This window comes from Cavia porcellus, unplaced genomic scaffold, assembly GCF_034190915.1.
Source record: "Cavia porcellus strain 051 isolate PalLab524CR breed Dunkin Hartley unplaced genomic scaffold, mCavPor4.1 scaffold_13, whole genome shotgun sequence".
Lineage (NCBI taxonomy): Eukaryota > Metazoa > Chordata > Mammalia > Rodentia > Caviidae > Cavia > Cavia porcellus.
This window is the reverse complement of record NW_026947496.1, coordinates 29,658,737-29,677,710: the sequence shown is the minus strand read 5'-3', so window position 1 is coordinate 29,677,710 and position 18,974 is coordinate 29,658,737. Positions and strand designations below refer to the sequence as shown.

The following is an 18,974-nucleotide window of genomic DNA, read 5'->3' as shown; positions in this document are numbered from 1 at the left end:
AGAGTAATTTTATAAAAAAAAAACTATCTGAAGACCAATAAAGCACCATGGTGATATTCTTAAAGATGGGTTGGTTTGTGAACGGGGAAATTGAAGAAAAAAATTGAAACTTCGATATATATGCTATGACATTCCAAAGTAAGAAATGAAGCGAAGCATTTTGTTGGTACTAGAGGGATATTTATAGAATTGGGAAAATCAAAAGGAAAAAATGAAGAAAAATATATGATTTAAAAAGGAGAAAAGACTAAAAACAACTGTAAAAAAGTAAACTGGGGATGGAACTCAGTGACAGTGTTTGCATGGAAACTTTGATGCCCTGGGTTTCGCTGACAGCACCAGAAACAACAAAGGAGTAAAAACAAAAAGCATAAAGAAATAGTGAAAAAAAATGAGTGTTTTTAATGATAAACTATTTCATTATTTATAGTATGTGAGGAGACTAACAATAAATTACATACTATCTGACAAAAACACATGCTCCTTCTGGACTCTGCCATGGAGACTTATAGAAGTGCATTTTGTTTAGTGGGATGACTGACAGAAATATTACCACTAAATTATACGGCAATATGCCTAAGACAAGAAAATTTTATGTGGTAACCAATGCAGAAAATTGTATACATATGAATATAATGACACATATAATACACAATCTTGTACTATGTATTATCTGTAATTATATTGGGTAATACATAGATATCTTCAAACATAGAAAAGATATGTTAATCTACAGGTGGTTAAAAACAACTGAACATATAATCATTAAGCATTTCAATATACAAGTATTTTTTAGAAAAATGGACTATGTGAACAAGCCATTTAAATAGAATCTAGAACAAAATCAGAAAAATTAACTAAAGTTCAGTTGTGGAGTCATGTTGCCCCACATTTGTTAGTAAAATGTGTATTCTCAAAATGAGACTTATACTCCAGAAATTTTAACAGTATACTGTGTTTACAACTGAAGATATCTCCTGTTCCTGCATTTCAAGGAAAATAAGATACCCAATATTTACAATATTTCCTTGTACATATTTGCATTACATGAGAAATGTTCAAAGGATTTTCAAACTCTGAGTTATAACAGTATATTCATAGGAATTTAACTCAATATGCAATATTCTATGTATGACAAAGGTTTTTGTATATCATTTTAATGGTTTTTCACAGAATTGTGTTCAGCTGAAAAATAAAAAAAGCAAGATGACTACAGATACCCCCAAAACACTGATATTTATTTTTCCACTATGAATTGTCATATACACATGAAAGGTCAAAATGAGGACAACTCAAATCATCTATATTATCTTTTTGTGTGGATGCATGTTTTCTGAAGTTACAGGAATTACAAAATGGTTCTAAAATTACCCTCACAAGGTTTCCCTTTATTATGAATTTTTTATTTATGTTGAAGTGAAAAAAATTCAAAGATTTGCCACACTAATGACATAGATATGACTTTGCCCACATGAGAATTTTTTCAAATTCACTGAGAAACATAAAAATCTTTCCCACACTGTGCACAGATATTCAGATTCTCATCATTACTTATGCCTTAATCTATGTAGTGATGTATCTATGTATTGAAAGATTCCTTCAGTTTCTTGAAAAGACTGTCAACTGTCTTTAACTGTTTAAGTTATCTTATCTATATATGCACAATAAATTCCATTACATTTTTAAATCTGTGATGATTACTAGGTTACTGAGGCTTTTGTCCATTGCTTATTTCACAACCCACTATATGTGTGTGTAATTAATGCATTTTCATACCATTTAATTATATAAACTCAGAGAACTTGGTCTTTGGAAATGACTGACAGCAGAGCTTTCCCACACTGCTTACATAAATATGGATTCTCCTGAAACTTAGGTCTTTCATGTTTTTGACAATGTTTCTATTGAAAAATTTCCCATTCTGTTTATATATACAGGATTTCTACCTACTGTGAGTCCTTTTATGCCTTTTACAATGACTGTGTCTGGTGAAGGCTTTCCCACATTGTACATACATAAGCTTTCTCCTTAAAATGGCTTCTTTCATGTGTTTTACAGTAAGTTTTTCTGGTGAAGGCTTTCCCACATTGATTACATACATAGGGTTTCTCTCCAGTGTGAGTTCTTTCATGTCTTTTACATTGACTGTTCGTGGTATAGGTTTTTCCACATTGGTTACATACATAAGGCTTCTCCCCAGAATGAGTTCTTTCATGTCTTTTATAATGATCGTGTGTGGTGTAGGCTTTGCCACACTGGTTACATACATAGAGTTTTTCTCCAGTGTGAGTTCTTTGATGTATTCTACATCCACTTGGGGATTTAAATGCTTTTCCACATTGGTCACATACATATGGTTTCTCTCCAGTGTGAGTTCTTTGATGTATTTTACATTGAAAAAGGGAAATAAATGCTTTCCCACATTGTTTACATACATAGGGTTTATCCCCTGAGTGAGTTCTTTCATGTCTTTTCCACTGACTGTTTGTGGCATAGGCCTTCCCACACTGGTTACATACATAGGGTTTCTCTGCAGTATGAGTTCTTCGATGCATTCTACATCCACTTCGGGATTTAAATGCTTTTCCACATTGGTCACATACATACCGTACCTCTCCAGTGTGGTTTCTTTCATGTAGTTTACATTCCTTTTGGCATTTAAATGCTTTTCCACATTGGAAACAAAAATATGGTTTCTCTCCAGTATGAATTCTTTCATGTATTTGATAATACCTGTGTGTGCTAAAGGCTTTCCCACATTGGTTACATACATAGGGTTTCTCCCCACTGTGAGTTCTTTCATGACTTTTACAATTACTGTGTCTGCTAAAAGTTTTCCCACAATGCTTACATACATATGGTTTCTCTCCAGTATGAGTTCTTTCATGACTTTTACAATGACTCTGTCTTGCAAAAGCTTTCCCACACTGGTTACAAACATAGGGCTTCTCCCCAGAGTGAGTTCTTTCATGTCTTTTATAATCACTGTGTGTAGTAAAGGATTTCATACATTGCTTACATACATACCGTTTCTTCACACTGTGAATTTTTTTGCATTTCCCAAGTGAAGTGTTATTACTGAATACTGTTCCACACTGTTTACTCACATAGTGATTTTCTATTGTGTTAGCCCTTTCATGTATCTGAATATCATGCTGAGACTGGAAATGTTTTGCATATTGTATATATACATAATTATTCACTACACTGAGGTTTCTTTCCCCTGTTTGAACACTGTTGGCTGTATTGAAAGGTTCCACATTTTGCTCAAAGACAAATGACTTTTTTTCAGTGTTGCCTCCTTCAGGATAATCAGAGTGGCATTTAAAACTTTCCTGGCATTCATAGGGTTTCTCTCCAGGATTTTTGTTTGCATGCTTGTGAAAGCAGTGGAAGTCAGTGCAGGTTTTCCCATCTTCAAATTCTTGATACTCCTGTGGTTTGATACTTGTGTTAGGTATGATGGGAACTTCTGGCAACAAGTTACCAATTAAGGACTTTCTGTAAGCATACTGTTCACTTGATTTTGTACTGAATGGTTTCATGTTCATATTAACATATGGAATGCAAAATCTCATTTCTTCATGTGGATACCATAATTTATACTGCAAGTATTTTATAACTTCTTTCCTGCAAAAGAAAAATTAGTCTTTTTATTAATGATTTACTATGAAGAAATCAGGTTAGTTGTCTTCTAAAAATATTCGATCATGAATTTACTGTATATTGTGAATCATGGCTTGAAAACAACATTTATTTACCAAAAGTGTAATGCAGTGAGTTTATAATTCACATATCTAAAATATAACACTTTCTTTTTAGTAATTCATTTTTTATAATAGCATATGTTGGCAAGTGTTGATACTCATTCATCCAGGACTCAATATCCTCTGCCTTCTTCTGAATTTCTTAACATTCTCTAAATCATCCACTGGTCTATTTTATACTGTCTCTCCTCTACCACTTAATTTACATTTTTGGGTTTTCATGCAAAGGATAACGTGTAGTGATATTTATGTCTCATACATTAAGCATAAGATAATGACTACAGAATTCATTTACATTCTGTTACGTGACTTCATTTCACTCTTTTTTATGGTGAGTATTTTTCCATTAGGTAGACATACCACATTTGATTCAGTATTGGTGATGGATTCCAGAGTTTTAGCACTGAGCTATATTCCAGGCTTTTTATTAAAAAAATTTTAACACAGTCTTAGCAAATACTATTACCTAAGCTGAATATCAATGTATGTCTTTCCTAATATAGATTTACATAGTACTAAGATGCAGAACATGTTACTATTACATTGAGGATACTCATTTGCTTTAATGTGTTCATTGGTGAATGAGCATGCAGGATGCTTCCTGAGTTTAGATATTGTACATTGTACTGCTAGAAAGATGGGCAAGCATGTATTATAATATGTGTATTTTAGCCTTGAAAGGAAGATACCCAGGAGAAGCATACCTGGATAAAACAAAGGTTCTATGTTTTTTGTAAACACTGTCTCATTATACAGTCAAACTGGCTTTAACTCTCCATGTAGCCCAGCCTGACTGCTACCTCTCGGCAATCCTCATACATCAATGTCTTGATGCACCACGATTCCAAGTAAAGTAGAATTTCTCTTTTTACTCTTTTCAAAAATCTCTTTGCACATTTCCATTAATGTTATGCTTTATGAGTTGCCGACTAAGAATATGGGATGGTGTATCCTAATGTTTTTGAACATGAGTGGAATGAGTGGTATGGAGGATTTTCCAAAAGGATTTAGTTATCAAAATTATAGCATTCATTTGCTTTTTCAATATCTCCACATGATTAACAGTTAGGCAAATGTGTAAATTTTGTTGTAAAAAAGAGAGGGGAAAAAAAGAGCTCTAACGGATATAACAGCAAGTGTGTTTAGGGGTGTTAAATAGCTGACTATATTAATGTTTTTGGATCATTGAACACAGCTGTTTGCAGTCTCTCTATTTGAATGTCCACTTTGTATTCTTTGATACTGTGATTTGAGCAACTATTTCTAAGATGATAATATGTAATCTATTAACAGGTGATTTCTTACTGTTTTTTTTTTGTAGTTCTGTATTACGTGTACCCTTACACCGCTTTGTTTTGTTTTGTGTTTTTCTCTTTTTCCTTTTAAATAAAATTTAAAAAACAACAGTTAGGCACATGTTCAATGTGTTTACTATTTTTATAAACAGACAGCATTGCTTACATAATTTATTTCACATGAAAGTGGTCTTTTCAACACAGTAATATGTATACATAGATACACATAATGAACTTGAATTTTAGTCCAGACATAATGTATGTTTTATATAAGTCTATGTTCAATATTTCAGTGTAATTTCACACAATTTTTAAATAATCTCCAGCATGGAAAATAATTTGATTCTTATATATTAGATATTTTCACTTGTAGCACGTCTGAGATACTGGAATAATTTCAAACATACAATTTTCAGATTAGAGATACTCAACATGTATACATCTATGTAGAAATTTCATAAGATTAAAAACATTTGAACAGACCTCTATTGTACAGTATGCTTGGTTTTACTATTTCTGCTTGCATCCTGACCCTTAAACATTCATATTTTCAGAGTGAAAATTACCTTATATTTCTCTTGTACTCTTTGTATTCATGTTCAATTTGCTGTTCATCCCAGTTTTTCTCTAAAATGTACAAACAGAATTATAATGAACTATATTGCTTAAAAAATACATGCCAGTTATATTTATAGAATAATGTAATCATAAATGTAAAATGCATTAAGATCTCTCCATATTGCAATTAAGGAAACTGCACTGATGTGCAAGACCTTATTTTCTCATATACCATAGAGAAAATGATACTTTCCTTACCTATAGCAACCATGTTCCTAAAGTTTTCCCACATCACATCTCTATAAAGCTTCTTTTGGGAAGGATCCAGCAATGCCCACTCCTCCATAGTGAAGTTCACAGCCACATCCTCAAAGTTCACTGCCTCCTAAATAATCAGATAATTACAATGAGAACAAATATTGAGACTCCTGACCCCATGAACCACCTTAACTCATAAAAATCTGAAGTCAGGACATGACTGTTGAGCCTAGATGGGTATTTCATGAAGCTCCAGCTCAGGTGGAAACCAGAGCAAAGGAGAAAGGCCTCAGCAGAGACATAGCTGCTTGGCAAGCTGTCCCAACAGCTTGAAACTGGAATTTGAGCACAGCTGTGCAGGAGAGACAAACCCACTTGAACAAATATTGCAAAGGTTAGATCACAATAACAAGTGATTCCAGGCTCAAAAACATCAAGCCTTTAGAATGTCATATGCAGATTACTAGGCAATGGGGTTGGCTAAATGTATAGTTCCTTTTCTCACATCAGGATAGAGGGCTCCAATTAACCACAGCTTTTCTTTTCTTTATTTTTCCATGCTCTCATCATCCTTCATGCTGGGAATATGAAGGTAGGTTCTCAGAATAAACACAAAGATCAAAAAACACCTACCCAGAGAATCAAGCCCTGAACAACTGACATTTACTATGAATACTTCCATACTGGGGATAAAACCATCTATCATAAGAAATATACAAGTGTCAACACACACTAAAAATAATAAAATGAGAATGAAGAAAACAAAAGGATACAAAAGCAAAATGCAACTAAACATGCTAAGCCCAACAAAGACAAGTCCAGAGCACAATGAGATAGAGGAAATCAGAAGAAAACCACTGGAAATTCTGAAATGAGAACAACATATTTGAGAACACAATGGATGTCGGGGTTGCTAAAGGAAATGATCAAAATGAAAGACATTAAACAAGACACAGATTAAAAAAAAATACAGACCAGCTAAGGAAAATGACAGAAATCATACATGTCCAACATAGCAAAGAAATGAAAACTATGGACACATTCAAACACAAATCCTGGATGTTAAAAATTGCATTAAAAGTATACACACAGACTGAATGAAGGCAAGGACAGATCTAGAAATAGAATTGGGTAGCAATCAAAGACATTTTAAAAATAATAGGAGATAATAAAAATCAATCCAACAGCCACAAGGTGAAGTAAATAAGAACAACACAAGAAAAACAGATGCTGGAAAAAGTACTTCTGAGCCAGTGTCTCCTGAGATCCACACCATGTTGGAACTTAGGGCGCTGGGAAACAAAGCAACCTGCTCGCCTCCCTGGTAAGCAGCTGTGAGTCTACCAGCACATGAGCTGAAACTCAAACATCTCACCCTTCCCATTAGCAAATCGGAGCCACAGGTCTGAGCATCTCTTGGGAGGTTGACTATATGCAATATAGCAAATATAGGGGGTTCCCTTCTAACATCTCTTTAAGGCAAATATTGTTATCACTGTTTTGCTTTGATCTGATTAATTGTATTGTTTTATTCAATATTCTGTTTTGATAAATTCTATAATGTTCTGTATCTGGTTTGATTTTGCTATACCTGATTGAAAGGACAACTAGTGTGAAGATAATGAGATATACTATGTTACTGTTATCCCAATAACCTACTGTGATGTTCTGTACCAATTTCACTGCATTGTCTCAATTGGCTTTGTTCTGTCTTGTTCTGTTGTACTTTACTACCTTCAAAATAATTTTAAAAATGAAAAAAAAAAACAAACAACACAGGAAGGCTCAGAGTCAATTTGAAAGCCAAAGATAGCACAAAAGTCATAAAAAATAAAGCTCTTCACAGAAATAACAGCAGAAAATTTCTAGTATGGATAGAGAATTTGATATACAAGTAAATGAAACATATGTAATACCAAATAGCCACAATGACAATAAATCTACACAAAAGAATATAAAAATTAAGATTTCAAGAGGATTTAGCTCATCAGTGTATGCACCTGCCTGGGAAGTGTGAGGTTGTGAGTTTGATCCCTGGTACCAAAAAAAAAAAAAATCAAGATTCCAAAATTTCAGCAAAAGAACAGAATAGTAAAATCAGTTAGAAAAACAAAATAAAATGAATATAAGGAAAGCTTATCAGAAGCATAGCAGTTAACAGTTTGTTAACACAAACTTCAAATCAAGGAGGGCTGGCAGTGAGATATTTTAAACCTTAAAGGAAAACAACCTTACTGAAATTGATGTACCTACTAAAACTAACTTGCAAGATTAATAAGAAATAAGATATTGGCATTACAAAGGAATGTGCAATGAGACTAGAAATCAAGAGAGAACAAAAATCACTATATAACTATAGGAAAACTAAAAGAAGTGGTAAAAATTGAAATACATATGTGCCAAATATGTGTGGATTCAAATGTATAGAACAATATTAACAGACCTGAAAAACCACATAAGCATATATAATTGCAATAAGGGACCTTAAAATCCCACTCTCACAAATACATCAACAAGACAAGAAATCAACAAGTGTCAGAATTAAATCAAACCTGTGAACAAAGGGACTTAGTTGATGTCTACGCAAAGTTCCACTCTATAATATCAGAATACACATTCTTTTCAGCTGCACAGGGGATGCTCTCCAAAATAGACCAAATAACAGACATAAGTAAAAGCAGAGATACTGAAATCATCCCATGCATGCTATCTGACTACAGTGCAATGAAGTTAGACCACAGTACAATGAAGGAAATCATCAGTACCAGAAACTGAAAAACTACAGAAACACATGGAAATTAAACAACATTCTCCAGAACAAGTCAATAAGTCACAGAGGAAATTCAGTAAGACATTAAACAGTATCTTAAACAATAATGCTGAAAGAATATATCAGAAGTTAGGGGACACAAAAAAAGCACTACATGAGAGTAATTTACAGCAATGAATTCTCAAATAAATAACCTAGTTTGAGGGAAAAAAATCCCAAACCTCAAATGGCAAAGGAAATTATAAACTGAGAGCAAAAATTAATGCAATAGGGACTAAAAATAATAATTTTTAAAAATTAATGAATCAGAATTATTTGTTTGAAAGATTGATTAAAACTGATTATTCCTTTGCCAATCTCTTCAAACAGATGAAACAAAAGATCTAAATTCAAGCAGTTAGAAATAAAAGGGGAAAATCACAATGGATCCTAGAGAAATCCAAAACATCAACTCTAATTTGAAAACCTGCAGTGTAACAAGACAGAAAACAGAAAAGAAATAGTCAGATTCCTACATATACAATTGCCAAAACTAATTTAAAAATATATAAAAATTCAAAATAACCTGATATCATCAGTGAAAATAAAAATCTAATAAAAACTTGCCAATAAAGACAGGCAAAGATCTTGAAGAATTCACTGCTACTTTCAAGAAATTTAGACAAGAACTAATGACATGAATAGTGAAACACTTTAATGAAATTGAAAGGGAAGCACCTTTGAAAGTTATAAGTATTATGCTGATATCAAAACCAGAGATGGACCCAGCCACAAAAGAAAATTATAGGACAATCTCCCTAATGAACATAGAAGCAAAAATCATCAAGATACTGGAAAACACAACACAGCAAATCATCAAGAATATTATACACTATATTATACACTAAGGATCATCCCAGGAATGCAAGGCTGGTTCAACATACACAAATAAATACACATAATATATGATATTAACATAACCAGAGACAAAAATCACATTACACTCTTAATAGACTCAGAAAAATATTTGATACAACACAAAACCCATTCCTGATAAAATCCTACAGGAAGTTGGAATAAATGGTCTTTATAAGTCATGTATCACAAACCAACAAGAAACATCATAACTAAAAGCTTACACTCTGAAATCAGGAATAAGACAAGGATGTCCAATATTACCACTCCTGTTTAATGTATTTCTAGAGACATTAACCAGAGCTATTACAAAAGAGACAAAAATTTAAAAATGATAGGAATAAAAGATGTTAAAGTATTAGTATTTGTATATGACATAATATTCTACATAGAAGAAATCAAACAGTCCACCAAAAGATTTGTAGATTTAATAACCAAATTCATTATTAAAGCTGGGAAAAAGGCAATAATGAAAAATAAATAGCTTTCCTATACATGAACAACTGTGAGAAAAATTAGGGAAACCATACCCTTCACAATGGCATTCCCCAAAAATGAATCAATCTAATAAAAGGGAATCAATTAGATTGGGAATCAATCTAATAAAAGTAGCAAAAGATCTGTACATTCAAAATTATAATACTCTGAAAAAGAAGCTAGAAACAGGTATCAGAAACTAGAAAGATATTCCTTGCTTGTGGATAGGAAGAACCCACATAATGAAAATGGCCACAGTCCTCTAAGTATTCTACAGATTCAATACAATTACAATTAATACCATAAGCATACATCAGATAACTAGAGAAAACATTTCAAAATTTCATTTGGAAACAGAAGAGACAAAAAAGTAATTCTCAACAACTAAGACAAAGCAGTGGATCACCTTCTTAATTGAAATTTCACTAAAAAGCTACAGTGACAAAATCAGTATGGTACTTACAAATGAACAAATTTAATATGTTCCAAATCACTGGAACACATTAAAAGATTCAGATAAAACTCCAAACACATTCAGTGACCTTATCTTTGCCAAAGGGGCTAAACAAGTTCACTGGAAGAAAGATAGTCACGCTAATAAATGGTGCTAAAAAACTGGTTTTCTACACGCTGAAGACCAAAACTACACCCAAGTTGATCACCATTCACTAAACTAAACTCAAAATAGATCAAAGATCTAAATATTGAAACAGTGAATCTCAGCACTCAAGAGGAGAAGGCTTTACAATCACTGTGAATTTGAGGCAAGCCTGGGTTACATGTTGAGTTCAAGGCCAGCCTATACAATATAGAAAGACCCTGTCTCAAAAAAGTAAAAAGAAACCCACAGAAACACTAAATCTACTGAAAGACAAATTTGACAAAAATCTTAAAGACACAGTTGTTAAGCAGAGACTTCATGAATAAAACCAACACTGCATATGAAAAGTATAAAGAATCAAGAAGGGGGTTGCTATCATATGAAAAAGCTTTAACACAACAATATAAATCATCAACAGAGTGAAAAGACAAACCATAAAGTGGAAAAAATTTTAGTGAGTTGTCCACCAGACAAAGGACTTACATCTAGAGCATATAAACAATTGAAAAAAATTGGATCCCCCCAATTCAAAGACTGAGTCCAAAATGGTCATGAGATGAATATACTTGTTCAGATGAAGAAACACAAATGACAAATAAATACATGATAAGATGGCTAAATGTCGTTGGTCTTTTGAGAGACACATATTAAAACAACACTGAGATTCTACTTATTCCAGAAAGAATGGCGATCATCATGAAATCAACCCATAACACTTGCTGGAAGGACAGTGGGCAAAAAGGAACCTTTCTCCGCTGTTGGTGGTAGTGTAAACTGGTCCAAATACTGTGGAAATCAGTATGGAGAGTCTTCAAAAAACTAGTATTAGAGGTCTCATTTTACCCAGCTATTCCCCTTCAAAGTATCTAACCAAAAGATTTACAAACATCATGCCACAGTGATATATGTGCATCCATGTTTATGGCAGCACAATTCGTAATAGCTAAATCTTGGAATAGCCCAAATGTCCATCGACAGAGGAACAGATTACAAAGATGTTGACATTTTATGCAATGAACTGCTCAGCCATAAAGAAGGATAAAACTTAGACATTTATAGGGAAATGCATGCAACTTGAAACCATACTCATAAGTGAAATAAATCACACTCACATGTGTAAACACTGTATTGGCTCCTGGTTATGACAAATGGAAAGAGTAATTAAGGTGTACATTGTAAATTAGACATTGTAAAAGGGAAAGAAAAACTGTACAAAAGGAAAATGTAACAAAGGTGAGAAATGGGAAAGGTAGAAAAGAAAAAGAAAACAAAATACAAGATGATTATACTAGTTATTCTTTCATTGAAAAGAATGGTGTGTGCTGATATCTGAAGACATTTTTATATGCGTCTTATATTCTGAGTAAATACTTTGAAAATAACAACATGCAATGTATTAACTCATGTTTTTCTACTGTTCTTTTGTTTTGAAATTATGTTTTACTTTTTCCGTAAAATTTAAAAAACATTTGAAATGAGGCTATGTCTTCCATTGGTCATCAAACAATTATTCTCTATCCATATGTACATATCATATAGGAATTTTGATGTTGTATTGTATTTCATTGCAGAAGGCATATCAGAATGCACTCATTGGTTCTCTTGTTTGGTATCTAAAGTTTTATTTCTATACCTTATCTGAAATACGATTTACAGAGTGAGCAAAAAAGATGAGATACTACCCTGAGGGAGAAAAAAACTGGTAGATGAGTATCTGATGAATATCTCTGGCAGATCACAGAACATTCTACTGCCCAGTGGGTGGAGTGTAAAGCTAGAAATTCAAAGAGAAGACAGATGTTCAATAGGATTAGTGAATACATTTTTTACCAATGGTGCAAAATCTTCTGTCCTCTTTGAGACAAGTGTTTATGTTTATGTTGGTGGAGATATGTCCATGGGGACATGCAAAAGAGGATTATTCACACTACTGAGTGTAGGGAGCAGCTGAAGCTACAAATGATCAAAGGTGTGGTTCTAAACACCTGTAAAACAAAGTACCACAGGAACAAGCTACTCCAACTCAAAGAACACCTAGCCCCAAGGCCATCAAAGCAATGGGTTGCTAGTCAAAGAAGTTGTCATGTGATATTAACTTCCTAAATATCTAAATAAATCACACTGCTTTGGTCGAGCAGTTCTTTTTCCTCCTGCAGGAAAATGATCTCAGCTTTCCATATACTGTCTCTCATCATTATTTCTCCATCATTTGGCTGTCCTGTTTCTACCCTCCTTGGAACTTTGAAAGGTTTGCTGGACACAGGAACTAAGAACTCAGATAAATTAGGGAAAACGCTCAATCTTATACAAAGTAGTTTGAGAGTGAAGTAAAGAGTCAAGAGCTTAGAGGTTATTGAGATCAACAGGGAATGACCCCCGAGAATTCCCTCACACACCAGGATCAAAGTATATGTCCCACTCAGTGTTCTAATCAAGTATTTGATTATATGGTCTTCATTTGGGCCAAATGGAATGAATGTTGAGGACTCAACATTCATTCCAAATCTGGAACAAATGAAGTCTAAACTGGAGAAGGAGAAGGAACAATTACAGCAATTAAATTATTCTGATGAACCTCAGAAAGAGAAGAAGTTAGGATTATTTTAACAATCCTGATAAGGAAAAAAAAGAGAAATTTAAGAAACAAAAATTCTGGACATAGGTGTAAACATCCTAAAATGTGGACAATCTCATGTACATACCACTACTAGGTTTTGACAGTGATAATTGCAGAAAAACAACTTTAATCTTCTCAAAGAGAGAAGAAACAAAAGTACTTTGAAAATTCTGGTGTTTAAGTAAGTTTTAACTGCAAAATCAAACAGTTTTCTTCCCCAAATCTAAATAACTCAGATATTTCTACATCCAGATTCTTGCCAGCAAGTGAATTAACCAATTTCAGTGACTTCAACAAATCTGGCTCCATACTGAAAAGGACAGAGAATGTGCTTCTCATATTTACCTCATTGGACTATTAAAATGTTTACTATAACTAACAAATAACAATAACAACACTACCACAAACAAGAAAATTTCAAAGAATACAGAACAAATTACAGTAAAAAGTGAAAAAAAATTTGAAAAATATTGGTGAATTATCTACAGAATGACAACTCAACAACTATTTAAATTATATAAAAAGAAACTGAAATCAAAGATAAACCACAAATGATAGAATAAAAAGGCTGTTTGCATTAAATAGTAACAATAAGGACTTAGCCATTATTTTTAAAGACCATACAGAAGTTATACAAGGACAGTAATAGCTGGAAAACATGTATTACTACAGACTGTATATACATTTACCAAAACAAAACCAAAAACACTCAAATGGATAATGCCAACAGTTCTGAGAGTAATTGTTGAACTAAACCTTTCACAATAGCATAATAAAAATAAAATAGTTGGGAATAAATCTATCCTAGGAAGTGGAAATCCTATACATTGAAAAGTATTGTACTCAGAAAAGGTGATCCAAGAGGGTATCAGAATATATAAAAGTGTCCCCTACTTTTGGACAGACAAAAATTATGTAGTAAAAATGGAGATAATTACCAAACTGCTATGTTGATTTAATTCAATCTCAATTAATATAACAAAAGTATACCACACAGAAATAGAGAAAACAATTCCAAAACTCTTATGCCAAAAAAAAAACCCAGAAAAAATCTAGAATAATAAAACCACCCCTCAGCAACAAGGAAAAGGCAGAAGGCATAACAATCACTAATTTGAAGTTATCCTATAAAGTTACTATGATTTTTAAAAAAAAAACAGAATGATAGTGGCAAAAATAAACCAAAACAAAACAAAATTGAAATCAAAATTTAAAAAACAAGAAACAAAACAGACCTGAGGATGAAAGGAACAGATTGCAAAAAGCAAAAAGAACTCCAAGGATGCTTAGCTATCTTATCCTTCACAAAGGTGCCAAGTACTTCACAGGAAGAAACATAGCTCCTTTAATAGTGATGCTAGAAACACTAGCTTTCTGCATCTCTTACCATACAATAAACTGAAACTGGTATTGATCACATATGTAAATATTAAACCAGAAACACAACCTACTATGAGATGAAATATGTAAAACTGACACATTTAGGTATAGGTGAAGATTCAGTGACAAAGCCAAAGTAGCTCAAGTAATAGTACAAAGAAAATACAACTGGGAGCACATCAAATTAAAAAGCTTTTGCACATCCAAAGAATCCAACAACAGAGTACAGATACAACCTACAAAATGTTGAGAAATTTTTAATAGCTACTCCCCAGAAAAAGGACTAATATCTTGAATGTATGAACAAGTAAAACAAAATTACAATCCCTCCAAGTTTAAAGACCTATTCCATACATGGACATATAAAAATGAGTAGACATTTCTCAGATGAAGAAGTTCAAATTACATCTAAAAATGCTCAACATCCCTGGTCAGTTGAGAAATGCAATTAAAATAATACTGAGATTTCACCTGACTCCAAAAATAATGGCTATTATGAAGAAATGAACCAGTAACAAAGGCTGGTGGGGATGTAGGGGGAAAAGCAACACTTCTCCACTGCTGATGAGTGTATAAACTGGTACAACCAGGGCAGAAATTAGTATGTAGATTTTTCAAAAAACTAAATGAGACCTTCCATTTGATCCATCTATCTTCCTGAAACAGTTCGAAGCATGATACCACAGGGATATATGCATACAAATGTTTATAACCACACAACTTGCTATACTTAAGTCTTACAGACAGCCTAGGTGCACATCAAAAGATGAAGGAGCCAGGAGTGAGTGTAATGCTCAGAATAGTTTTTGAAAATTGTTTGCTGAAATATTGGAAATGGTATCAACTGACATAAAGAAATATCTTCATGACATTGAGTTCTATCTATATGAACTCAAAACTGAAATATTAATACAAGTAAGATATAAGAAGATTAATAAAGAAATGCTAAGCACCACTCAAGAAGACACAGATGGAAGAATGGAGGAACACCAAAAAAGGAGAGAAACATTTGATGAAGAATATTTTTAAAAACCTAGAATACATAAAACAGATTCAAAGAGATTACCAGGAAATTAAAAACTTCATTGAAAGCTTGCAAAACTGCCTGAAACTAGAGATGGATTAACCAATCTTTGATACAGGTTTGAAATGTGTGATTGTGAAAGGAAAGATCTCTTTAAAATAACAAGGAAATAGGCAGTAACAATACAAAGACTAGAAGAGGACAAGAGGATCGATCTATAACTGAAGAATAAAAAATGTGAGTAAAGAAGAAAGGGTAAACACAAAGAAAATACAGAGGTTATTCACAGAAATAATTAAGGAAAACTTCCCAAACATAGGAAAAGGAAATGATATTCAGATGTATGAGGCATGTAAAACTCCAGCTGCCTACAATCAAAACAGAGCTACACCCAGACATTTAATAGTCAAGATCCCAGAAATTCATCACAAGAACAGAATAGTAAAAGCCATTAGAGAAAAGAAACAGATCACCTTTAAAGGAAAAGCCATCAAAATCATGACAGACTTCTCAACACAAACTATCATATCAAGAAGAGCTTGGAGTGAAGTATTCCAAGCCCTGAAAGAAAATAACCTCCAACCCAGATTGATGGACTCTGAAAAACTGTCTCTCAAAATTAATGGAGGAAAAAGATGCTTCCAAAGAGAAATTGGGGGAGTTCGTGACCACCAATCCAACCCTACAAAAAATACTTAAGGACATTCTAGAGAGAGAGAGAGAGAGAAAAAACCAGGATGTCAGGAACAGTGGCAGAGAAGCCTCAATGAATGGGGGAGACAGTGGAATGAAGGAGAAAAGTAGACAACCAATGGCAGAAAAATAGCATAACAGAAACGAGGCAGAGAAGGTTGGCTAAAATCTCTAACATAGATGGCCTTCATACACTAACCAAAAGAAACATACACAGAGTAGATCAAGAGATTGGGTCCATCAAGATGCTCTATATAGGAAATATAATCAACCTGAAAGAGGGTTTATGGACCGAAAGTCAAATATGAGAAACAATGCTCTCTATGTGACAGGGAATCAGAGAGAAATAGGGGCAACTTGACCAACTCCTCCAGATAAGTTGGAAAGACATGATACTTTTGTGCAGTAGAGAACTACTTAGCTATAATGAAGGAAACCTTGGGCTTTTGTAGGTAAAGGAATACAACTTAAGATCAAGACCAGTGGTAAATAGGTTCAGAACCCCTTAAGTAAATAGCGGTTACATCCCTAACCTAAAAACCAAAGGAGTTAGTGGGACCCAAAAGGTACAATACACCCTGTGAAAGAGAAAAGAAAGGAATTGTCTAAAAGAGGAAGGCAGAGGATATTGCTAATAGTGTATCAGGATTTAAAATCCACATTATTCTCACCACTCTGTTTAGTTTGATTATATTCTGTTCCAGTTTGTCTACTTGTACTAGATTTGAGGGCACAGACAACTATCCCCAAAATAGCAAGATATATTATGGTAACCATCCTTAATTTCCTATTAACTCAATCTGAATCTCTGTATAACTTACACTATCTTATTATGACTGATCTTATTTGAATCTGGTTAGACCACTGTTTTGTATTGACTGATTTTATTCAAATCTGTTATGACTGATAGTATTAAGTCTGAGAGTATAGGCAACTTCTCTGAAGTTGACAAGATTCACTAGGATACCCACTGTGGTTTGACTATTACCTGCTTTTGAAGTCTTATAATGCCTCCAATGTTTTGTTTTTATTAATATTATTATGTACTGCTATGTTCAATTATACTATGCCTGATGATATAGACAATTCTATTGAAGATAACAAGAGACATCATAGTAACCATCATAGATCACCTTGTATTGTGATCACCCATATGACTTTTTTGTTTCATGTTTTTCTAGGATTTGTTATTTTGTCTTGCTTTGTTCTGTTTTTCCTTCTAATACAGAAAGGATAGGTACACATGTAGAGACTCATGCATGTGTAGAGCTCCTAAACAGTTTATGAGAACTGATTACATAATTCATGATGAAATGAACACCTACTTTGAAGAAAAAGAGACCCCATGGTACCCGGTGCTGATTCTGTAGTGTTATGATGTGAAATCCAGCAATGCTATTATGCTTTGCTCAGAGTGATTTTAGTCTGTTTTGTTTTGTTTAATTTCAACATACATGAAGGTGTGGAGAGCTCTTTTGAGGAGAATGAGAGACACTATGACTTGTTGACTTGATTACTCTGGTCTTGAAGACCTAAAAAGCCTTCATCATCCTGTTCAGATCAGTTTTATACTATGTTGTTTTGTATGAATTCACTGTATGTGAAGATATGGACAACTATTTGGAAGAAAACAAGAGACAATATGATAGTGAAGATCTCCGGTTGTCTTGCTTTGAAATTTGTGTCTCTTACATTGCTTTCTTATGTTCCGTTTTGCTCCATTATGTTGTACTTAATTTTACCCTCTCTAAAATAAAATTTTAAAAAAAGAAAATTCTTTGTTGCATATTGATTACTATCTCCTGCCACTTCCATTCCTTAATAAGAGAAATTATAACTCAGATGACATGATTGTGTTTCTCTTAGTGAAGGGTACTATTTTTGAAATACTCTTTTTTTCACACTAGATGCCTTCAGAAATATATGAAATTCCATTCAGGTAGGCTGAAGTTTTATTACAATGAAAAAGTCCTGAATCTTTGGGCATAATTTCAAATTCAATAAGATCTATAATATTTAAAGACAGGAAAATGAAAATCAGCTTTCGAAAATTCAAACAACTTTTTAACTAGGGAAACAAAGTCCTTTGAGATTTATGACATGTCTCAACCAGAAATCCTACCTTATGACAGACAATTGTTAGATTAAGTATTCCTTAGGAGTATAAAAACAAAATGCATACCAATAGTATAACTTCTGATTGTATGCAAGGTATGTCTATGTGTGTAGTTTTATTTGTATATCATTCAGATGGTACCAGAATGATTAAAAAATAAGAGCACTAAGTAACAAAAGAAAAAAATAATACAATCATTTCATTTACATGACTGAAAAATGTGTTAAAAGATCTGATAAAAGTGTCCTCAACTCTTAACCATATATATTATTCATAAAGGCCAATCAATTATACATTAGGTGTTCAAATTTAAGAAAAATTTAAGTTTTATAAAGCTTATAAGAAAGATTAGAGAACACAAAGGGGAAATAATTAAATTCTTTGAGTTTGTTAGGATCTTAAAGATTCTTGAGAATCAGATTCAGACATAGAAATAATGTGCCATTCATAATACAGCACAGACATAGAATTGTTTTTATTTAAATGTTTTATTTAAATTTTTACATCTGTAATCCTGGTATTAT

The 18,974-nt window shown here is 33.1% G+C and overlaps 1 protein-coding gene across 1 annotated transcript in view; it reads right to left on the bottom strand.

Annotated features, from left to right (window-relative positions):
* Positions 1-379: 379 nt before the first annotated feature.
* Positions 380-18,974, bottom strand: part of LOC100733315 (zinc finger protein 431-like) — a 29,859-nt gene continuing 11,264 nt past the window's right edge. Inside the window, exons 2-4 of the mRNA XM_013151440.3 lie at positions 5,879-6,005; positions 5,629-5,689; positions 380-3,630 (exon numbers count right to left, since the gene is read on the bottom strand). Of these exons, the coding sequence (XP_013006894.1) occupies positions 1,971-3,630; positions 5,629-5,689; positions 5,879-6,005 (1,848 nt within the window). The 3' untranslated portion in view covers positions 380-1,970. The remainder of the gene's footprint in view (positions 3,631-5,628; positions 5,690-5,878; positions 6,006-18,974) is intronic.